Source organism: Eublepharis macularius, chromosome 1 (genome assembly GCF_028583425.1).
Source record: "Eublepharis macularius isolate TG4126 chromosome 1, MPM_Emac_v1.0, whole genome shotgun sequence".
Taxonomy (NCBI): domain Eukaryota; kingdom Metazoa; phylum Chordata; class Lepidosauria; order Squamata; family Eublepharidae; genus Eublepharis; species Eublepharis macularius.
In genome coordinates, this window is record NC_072790.1 from 225014776 (window position 1) to 225024590 (window position 9815).

At 50.9% G+C, this 9815-nt stretch overlaps 1 protein-coding gene across 1 annotated transcript; it reads left to right on the plus strand.

Moving 5' to 3' along the window:
* Positions 1 to 1732: 1732 nt before the first annotated feature.
* On the plus strand, positions 1733 to 9302 carry LOC129325212 (E3 ubiquitin-protein ligase RNF19B-like). The gene is made up of 6 exons (XM_054972824.1): positions 1733 to 2193; positions 6000 to 6223; positions 6477 to 6627; positions 8539 to 8701; positions 8864 to 8978; positions 9157 to 9302. Exons 1-6 carry the CDS (start codon positions 1733 to 1735, stop codon positions 9300 to 9302), a joined length of 1260 nt encoding a protein of 419 aa, XP_054828799.1.
* Positions 9303 to 9815: the final 513 nt, after the last annotated feature.

Below are 9815 nucleotides of genomic sequence, written 5' to 3' on the forward strand. Positions count from 1 at the left end.
GGCCCAAAATGATCAGGATCGGGCCGCTGATGAGTGGGAGAGTGATCCACCACCTGTCAGAGGCCCGATCCAGGCCATTTTGGCCCCAATTCAGGCCGAAATGGGCCCAAAATGGCTAAGAGTCAGATGGGTAGGGCCACCTGACATATGACCTCTTTGGGGAACTGCCGGAACTACGTTCCTGTGCATTTCCCCTCGAAATGAGCCCTGCCTGATTGTATCAATCAATAGCTGTTGCTGGTACAGGTGAAATGTCCTTTTGTGGGGGCAGGGGGAAGCTGAGGTAAAAGTTTTTAAAATAAATAGATTGGGCAGTGCCCCAAATTCAAAGCTGAGCCCAGTGATCAAGCCCCTGGCATGCTGTACCAAGCACAGAGCTTTGGATGGCTGTCCCTGAGGCAAGAATCTCACCTGCCACTCTTAATTTGGTTTCCAGACAGTGATTAGAGGCTGCTGAGGCCCAGCCTGAGCTTCTGTAACAATGCCAAGGTCTTTTTAGCACTCCGGGTTTATTCTTCCATCCATCCCAATGTCTGCTGAGGACTTATCCCTATTTCCAGGGTCAGTTCTGGCACAAGAATCTGAAGTCTTTGGTCACAGTGATACCTTCTCTGTAAGGCCAATGAGTGGGCAGAGTATGGGGATGGACTACACTTCCCAGGATGCTGTGCAGTAGCTGGAGTGCAGAGTGTGCAGCGGCTGGGGGAGGGGGCTCAGCTGTTAGTGAAGAAGCAGCAAGGCAAGGCAAGGCAGGAGCACAGAGAGCAAGAAGCAGGTAAGCCAGCATCCTTCATCCTTCTTGGCCCCTTCCTAGTTGCCCAGGCAACACTACTGCAAGGAGACAGCTGGCTCCAGCTGCTGCTAAAGGACACGCAGACATCTGGGTCTCCTTGACTGCTGGGCTGGGATGCCCTCTCTTGATGGGGGGGGCGCAGGGGTGGAGGCCAGCTGGGAGCCCCAATGCCCAGGAAGAGTGAGCAAAGCAACAAAGCGATAGCTGCTGTGTGCTAAAGAGACAGCTGACGATCAGCACAGCACAGGGTGAACTCCTGGCCCTGTCATGCCATTAGTCCCAGAGAAAGAGAGAGATCAGGCCTTTCAGTGACCTTTCAGCCTCTGGTCATCTCTCCCTCCCTTCTCCAGCTCTTACTTGGTGCCCTTCATATTCTTCCAGTATCACCAGTCCTGGCAAAACCCTGCAGGTCAGCCATACTGTAAAGTTGCCAACCTCCAGGTGGTACCTGGAATTCTCTTGGAACTACAACTGATCTCCAGTTGACAGAAATCACTTCCCTTAGAGGGAAATGGCAGCTTCGGAGGGTGGACTCATATCCCCACTGAGCTCCCTCCCCTCTTCCAACTCTTGCCTCTCCAGGCACCCCAAATCACCAGGAATTTCCCAAGCTGGAGCTGGTAACCCTAACTGAAACCCACAGCATACTGAGCCAGATCAGGTTTGTTGGGCATCATTGCTGAGCTCCGTGTCTGCTTTTCCCTTCTTCTCCCGTCTCCTCTCCCAGGTTCACAGACTTTGATGAGACGGAAGGTGATGATGGCGCAACTTCCTGCATCCAGAGCCAGTTGAGAGAGAGGACTTGGAGCTGATGGGCATGGGGGAGGCACCTGTGTCCAGGGAGCTTCTCTGCCTCTGTGCTACTCCCTGTGGCTGGGGAGTGATGTGTCCTGGTGGCCGTCTACCCACTCCTTGAGTTACCCCTTCCTTGTCTCCAGCATGAAGCGGCCCAAAGTGGGCCCTTCTTCCTTCGGCATCCTGGGCTTTTTTGGACGGAAACCCAAAGTGACTTTGGAACAGGATGGGAAGCTGGAATCCCCGTTGGGCAACCCTCAAGAAACCCACATCTCTCTGGTGCCAGAGGAGGAGGAAGAGGAAGAGGAGGAAGGCTTGTTGGAATGTCCGCTGTGCCTGCTGCCCCAGCCCCCAGCAGCCTTCCCTGCACTCTCTTGCTGCTCCCACCTGTCCTGCCTCACCTGCTTGCAGCAGTACTTGCGCATAGAGATCAGTGAAAGCCGCGTGCAGGTGGCCTGCCCACATTGCCCTGCTCTTCTCCAACCAGCAGAGATCCATCAGCTGTTGCCGGAGTCCAACCTATGCGAGAAGTACGAGGAGTACATGCTGCGGCGCCTCCTGGTGGCTGACCCAGGCACCCGCTGGTGTCCTGCCCCAGATTGCAGGTGGGACAGCTGAGCTTTGGGGAAATCACATGGAGGGAGGACTATTGAGACAGGGAAGACATCCATCCGTATCCCATTGGTCAGGGCCTACCACTTAAAGAAGTTGGATCCAGATTAAATTTTCCACTCGCAGAAGGAGAGGTGTAATTTCCACTGATTCCCCTTCCTGCTGCAGATCCCTTATGCAGTTTTTGAGGGCCCCCTAACCCTTATCCCCCTAACATCTCCCAGGAGCAGCATTTTGGGAAGAAATGGGTGGCAGTGAGAGAAGTGCTTTCTATTAGCAGAACATTTCGCTGGGTGTCCAGCCCTAGGTTTGTGCCAGCTGGCCAAACTAAGCTCCAGAAGACACTTGTGATTGTCTAAGCCCTTCTCATGTTACTAGAGTTCCTGTAGCATAGTGGTTAAGTGGCTGAGCTGCGCATCAGCACTCTGCTGGTTTGAGTCCCACTACTGCCATAAGCTCAGCAGGTGGCCCTGGGTCAGCCACTCCACTCAGCCCCAGCTGTATTATGGGGATAATAATACACTGACTTTGTCTAGAAGAGTGGTATATAAGCACAGTTATTATTACTGCCCAGGAAGGAGGGGGTTCTGCTGGTTTCTTCATCCCTGAACACACACATGAACATGCATGAAACTGCCTTATCTTGAATCATACTTTTAGTCCATCAAGGTCAGTATGGTCTACTCTGACTGGCAGCAGCTCCTCAGGGTCTCAGGCAGAGCTCTTTCACATCACCCGCTGCCAGATTCTTAACCAGGAGATGCCAGGGCCCAGAGGCTCTGCCACTCAGAGCCCAGATGCTCTGACACAGTCCCTCCCCCTTGAGAAGCCACGTTGCATAATGGAAGCCAGGCAGAGAAGAACTGCTGTGGGGAGGCCCTGTTTAGAAGGGCAGCATCAGGCATTTCCCCAGGTTTGGTCCTCAGCAGTTCCAGTTTTGAAAAGTCAAGCAACAGAATTTAAGAAAGACCTTTCCAGCATGGGACAGGATGGACCAATACCTGAGGCAGTTTTGAACAGCTTCCTAAGTACCCCTCTAAGTGCAGTGTGAGATCTCAGAGAAGAAAGGCAAAGCTGAAGGTTCTGCTGTGATGGAGGGAGGAGAGGGTATGTGGACTCCTCTCCAGTACAAGCTCTGGCACAGTGGGAGGAGACCAGGGTGAGTGCTGAGTCATGATGCCACCAGACAAACGACTTCCGCTTCCTCTGCTCTACCCCATCCCACCTTAGACCCCATTTTGGGCCCTTGTCACATTCAGAAGGTTTGGTAAGGCGTTCCACAATGCTGTCGCTCCCAGTGATGCCTTGCCTAGCTCAAGCACATAGGCCGCATTCTTGAACACCACTAGCGCAGGAGAAGGGAATGGCACATCTGGTCCTGAAATCATGATGCTGCCTTATATTGAATTAGACTCTGGTCTATTAAGATGGTAAAGAGGTCTTTCACGTCACCGACTACCTGGTCTTTTTTTTTTTAAAGTGGAAATGCCAAGGATTGAACCTGGGACCTTCTGCATGCCAAGCAGATACTCTACTATTGAGCTATAGCCCCTCCCCTTCATCTCTCTGGTTATTTTCCTACACAACCCACATGGATTTCATAATACTACAAATGCAAGGCATATCAGCATTGTGTAAGATCAGAGCTGATCTCAAAGAGCTCTCTTTTTCTGTCCCTCTCCCCTTTCTGGGACTTCACAGCACACAGGACCTAGTTAAAAAGAGTCTTACCTGACTTATTTTCTGTTTCAAAGCATGTGTTCAGGTTGCACTCAAGAGCATTTGCTCTCCTCTCTTTGGGCCCTGAAAGCACCCAGCTCCTCTGACCACACCTTAAATTCCCATCTAGAACTTCCTGGCAAAACGTCACAAGTACTTGTGTGTTTTATGAAGGCCACAGAAGTACAGACAATTAGGCAGAGAATATATAAGAATGTAAATGCAACCTACCCACAAAACTAGGGACTGGAGCCTGTCTAGCACAAGTGGAGCTGCACTAGATGGTGGGTAATTTTCTGCCTTGCTCCTTCCACAATAACTGGCTGTGCCTTCTGTCCCAAAATTGGATGCTCAGAGATCAGTGAAGCCCCAGAAACAGCATGGATGGGGGGGCATAGTGGGAGACTGCAATGGAAGAGGAGAAATTGCCCCAAGCCTCTTCCTTCTGCAGGTGAAAGTGCCTTTTGTAAGCAGAAAAGGTTAGGATCCGAGCCTTGAAGTCTGATTCAACTGCAGCATATAGCTTGGTTTATATTATTAGAAAAGCTTGGTTGGGTTTCCCCATGCTGAAGAAAAAAGCATAGATGCGATTGGCCAGTCCCTGCTCCTCACTTGCCCTCACCAGAAACAAGTCAAAGCTTTAAACGTGGCTCTGTGTTCAAGCTCCATGGTGGGAATGGCTGGGGACCTCATTTCTACATAACTCTGGGCCAGTCTTTTTAGTAAATTTAACATCAACAGGGTAAGGTACTGTTTAAGCATCTCTCTGTCTGTGCTGGATTGGGTAAGCCTTACGATTCTAAAAAACAGTGCAATCCTAAGCAGAGCTACACCAGTCTAAGCCCATGGGCTTAGACTGGAGTAACTCTTCTTAGGATTGCACTGTTAATGCAGCAGAATGTTAAGAGACATCTGATTGACACGCTCTCCATTGCTGGATTTGGTGCACGCTAATCCTAAGAGCTGCCTGTCACTGGCCAACAGTGCCTGATGTCTGATGTGCACAGGGCCACAGTCATTTGTCCCTAGCTTAGGCCAGCCACAAGAAAGACCATTTTTGGTCATTTGTGCTACAGTCGATTAATGCGACTGGCCTTCCTATATTCATCCACCTCTGCCCAACACTCCTGATATTAGATGATAGGTGCTCTGCCGTTCAAAGAAAGTCTAAACCAGTTTGGTGTAGTGGTTAAGGGCATGGGACTCTAATCCGGAGAACTGGGTTTGATTCCCCACTCCTCCACTTGAAGCCGGCTGGGTGACCTTGGGCTAGTCACAGCTCTCTGGAGCTCTCTCAGCCCCACCCACCTCACAGAGTGTTTATTGTTGTGAGGATAATAATGGCATACTTTGTAAATCACTCTGAGTGGGTGTTAAGTCATCCTGAAGGGCAGTATATAAATTGAATGTTGTTGTTGTTATTGTTTTTTAAGAGAAGTTGTTAAGAGAATACTAATATTGTTAGTATTATTAAGCATCCTGAAGAGCTATGGCAGTGCTCAGTGCAGGAGCAGCTCCCCCATATAAAACATTCTTGCCTGGTCATTACCAGGGATCCAGACATGCTGGGCTGTGGGTCACACCTGAATTGACCCATAGAAAGGCAAGGTGCCCCACCCTCTGCTCAGTCTTAGTGACTCTGGCCTGCATTCAAGCACAGGCTCTCAAGACTTAAGGGCAACTTTCTTAAGAGTGGACAGTAATTTCAGACCCATCAGATCAGCAGTTCTGGAGGCTCAGTGGGATGTAGCAGGAGAAGGGAATTAGCAGAAATTGCTACACCCACTGAAGAAGATGCAAGGGCCCTTAAATCTTTGGTACAGTATGGTTGGATACAGGCCTTTGCTCTCACCCCATCATGAAAGGAGATCACAATCTTCTCTTAGTCTCTAGCTTACCTTGGAGTATCTGGAACCTGATCTCCTGCTGTTGCTTGGGTCTAGCGAAGAGCAGGTTCCACTGGTATCTTTGAAGGGAAACAGTGGAGCTCGGGGTGAGCTGAAAAAAGACACAGAGAGTCGACTAAGAGTTGAAGCACTGATCCTAAGCTGACGCCTTTCCCTCTTGCTCTTTCCCTTAGTTATGCGGTCATTGCCTACGGCTGTGCTGAATGTCCCCGACTTGTCTGTGGCCGTCAGGACTGCCGAATGGAGTTCTGCTACCACTGCCGGCAGCCCTGGCACCCCAACGCTTCCTGTGAGCAAGCCTGCCGGGAATGGAACCGGCAGGCTGCAGGGGCAATGGAGCTCTCTACCCAGCTGATCCAGAAGGAAGAGGCTACCCGGGGTGAGTCAGGCCAGCAGGGTAGGTACCCGCCTCTGTTCTCCCAGCACAAAGTGCCCATGGGACCAGATTACTCCAGTGGCATCCTCTCCTTCTGTACCAGGATGCCCCACATCTCTAGGATTTGGGGGATAGTCCAGCACCTCTCTCGCTAAGCTGGGCTCCTCCGATAGGGCATTGCAGTTCCCTTTCCGCGAGTGGCCTTCTGCCAGGGGTCCCTCTGAGACGCTTCTCCCTAATAATCCCACTCCTTTTCTTTTCTCTGCCTCGCCAGCAGACACCGAAACCATCAAGGTGTGTCCCCGCTGTGGTGCCTTCATCATGAAGATCAATGATGGGAGCTGCAATCGCATGAATTGCACCGTCTGTGGGTGCCTGTTCTGCTGGCTCTGCTTGCGCGAGATCACAGATGTGCACTTCCTCAGGTGGTAGCAGGTTCCCAGAGGGGGAGGGGGAAGAATGGTGCAGTGGTCATGGAGTCCATACTCAGTCCCAGGGCTTTTTTTCTGGGGAAAGAGGTGGTGGAACTCAGTGGGTTGCCCTCGGAGAAAATGGTCACATGGCTGGTGGCCCTGCCCCCTGATCTCCAGGCAGAGGGGAGTTTAGATTGCCCTCCGCGCCGCTGAGCAGCGTGGAGGGCAATCTCAACTCCCCTCTGTCTGGAGATCAGGGGGCGGGGCCACCAGCCATGCGACCATTTTCAAGAGGTTCCGGAACTCCGTTCCCCTGCATTCCCCCTGAAAAAAAAGCCCTGCTCAGTCCCATCTTGTCCCAGGTCCCTTCAGGAAACAGAAGCTCGAGCAGGGTCAGATCTATCCTGATGTAGTCCGTGACAGCTGCATCAAGCACCATGGCTGTTGGCCCTCCAGAGCAACGCATTGGTCCCATGTAAAAAAGGATGCTGGACTAGGTGGACCAATGAATGGTCTGATCCAGCAGGTCTTTGATTTGTTATGATGTTAAAAACAAAGCCAACATTTATATGTTTTCATATCTGAACTTGCATGCTGCTTTTCTCCGGTAAAAGGCTGTCAAAATGACTTTCAACAGACTTTAACAACAACTGGACTCGACAATTCTTAACAATGACCAAACCATAATTTTTAAAACAGTACCTATAAAAATTAACAGTGGCAGCGGGAGTGTAAAATTGACTGAACTAGATTATCACACAACTTTGGGTGGAAAAAGTTTGCCTAAAAGGACAACAAGAGCAGGCTTGATGGATCTCTCGTGGAAGGGTGTCCCACAATGCTATGGGGTGGGGGTGGGTGGGCAGGAGCAGTGCTGACTTCACTGGTGCCTGACAATCTATACAAGCATACAGAAGAGTAGAATTTGTTATTAACTGCACAACTTGAGGAGCCAATTAAACACAGTGGAAGTCATGGATCTCCCAGTATCTTAAAAGTAAATGTTGGGGACATTCAGCCCAGTTCAGGTCATTTGGGGAGGGGGGGGGGTCAATCCTTCCAGTGCCACATGGTTTGGCCTTTCAGAAACCCCTTCCCTGTGCCGTTAAGAGCCCCAGAATGGGAAACAAGATACCTATAATTCTACCTTCCAAAACATGGCCATGTTAGTTTGGATGGGGATGGCGCGTCCAAAGACAAAACCATGCAAGCATGGACAAATATAGACATCCTCTTCCTCCCTGTGTGACTCTGACCTGGATTGGGATCACATGCATTTGTATGGTTTGCCAACGGTGAGAACAGATGACGATTCTCTTGCCACGTTGCTAATCTGGGCCCTAAGGACCTCAAGGTTCTAACCCTTACAGCTACACCAATAGCCCATGAAGCAGGACCAGCATCAGCGTTCCTTGAGTGGGGCTTCTGCCAAGCCCGTTGCCACTGAGCCCCACCCACATACCACCTTTGCTACCCGCTTGAGTGCTGTTCCTTCACGTGCTTGCTCGCAAACACTGGACCTCCTGTGCTTGTAGCTGCTCAGCACTGCCAGGGAAGAGCATGCGGGTGGTACACATGGGGCTCTGGACCATCACTGCAGTGGCCCTCCCAGCTGCACACACTACCCAGTGCCATTGAGGAAAGGACATGCAAGTGGCTATGAATGTGGGTGGTGGGAGGAGCCGCGAACAGGCAGGGGAATGGTGCTCAAGCGAGAGGGGATTATTTGGGGGTATTGGTGGTGAGCAGAGAAGGGGGGCAGGTCACCTGAGCACCCTGCCCTCAAAACCTGGAAATAGCGCCTCTATGAAGTGTGTGGGGCAAGGCCTGGAGACATTTTCAAAGTCGCAGGGTTCTCAGTAAGACTGCCGGCCTTCTTGTCATCTTCGCTTTCGCTTCTGACACCAGCCCTCTTCTCCTTAGTCCTTCTGGATGTACCTTTTGGGGGAAGAAGCCCTGGTCCCGGACACGCAAGCTCCTCTGGCAGCTGGGCATGGTGCTGGGAGCTCCCATGGTGATCTCACTTGTTGCTGGCATTGCTGTGCCGGTCATCACACTAGGGATACCCATCTATATGGGAAAGAAGGTAAGGAATTTCACTGCACTCCCCAGCAGGAACTTCTCAAGATCTTCACTTTAATGCTCTTGTGGGCACTCAGGCAAGGTGGCAGAGGGACGGCTGAGGGGTTCTCTCGACTTAGCATTGCCTTACCCAGCCTCAATACTACCCTCGTTTCACTCCCTCAAGGTTCTGAGCCACGGACGCAAGAGTAAACTGTCAGCCTGCCAGCAGTGTCTGTCTGTGGCCAGCAGTATTCTTCTGTCCCTCTTTGTGTCGCCCGTAATCACAGCGGTCACTGTTGGTAAGTGCCAAAAGGGCTGGCGTTGGAAGAGGGTATTGGATTCCCAAAGCTGTCCATTGCATTGTCACGGAGTGGCAAATGGCAACCTTGCTGCCCCTTTGGCCACGTTCTGTCTCCTAGCCTGGCCTGCGTAATGGGTGGGAATCGCTGGTTCTCATCTTAGGCTCTCTGCTTACAGGGGTTGGGGTGCCGCTGATGCTCACTTATGTGTATGGAGTGGTGGTGCTTTCTCTCTGCCGGAATCGCTGGGGGTGTGGCGGCACCCAAAGGAAAGCTGGGGAGCTCAGCACAGTGGAGCTGGAGAACCTTGCCAAATGTACGTGAGTCATTGAAGCGTCTAAGCAGGAGGAGAAAGGGAAGCCCAGACTTCCAGTGGATGAGTCACTGATTGCGTTGTCACTGTTGGCATGTCACAATCTCTCCCTTCACCCCCTAACCTACCTCTAATGAAATAATTAGTTCTAGTATCTGTGCGAAGTGCTGTCAAACGTTATTTATTTATGTTTTATCTCACTGGGACTCAAGGCAGGTTACACAGATGCGGGTGGAAGGGGACAACCTTGATAAGTCCTCTCCATCACAAAACTGGTCTTCTGTCAAGATTTTGCCTGTGGGTTTCAACTGAGCCATACAGAGTCACAGATTCACAGGAAGGACAAAATGCATCTCTTAACATGAATAGCAAAACCTATTGAAGGCTTTTTCAGCACTGAGGAAAGCCATCCTCCATTGGACTGTCCAAGGTTGTCAGTTTCATAAGATGAATTGGTTTTCTTAGGTGATCTTAAAGTTTCCTATTTGGAATCTAGCAAGCCTGAGCATGCAAAATGTACATGA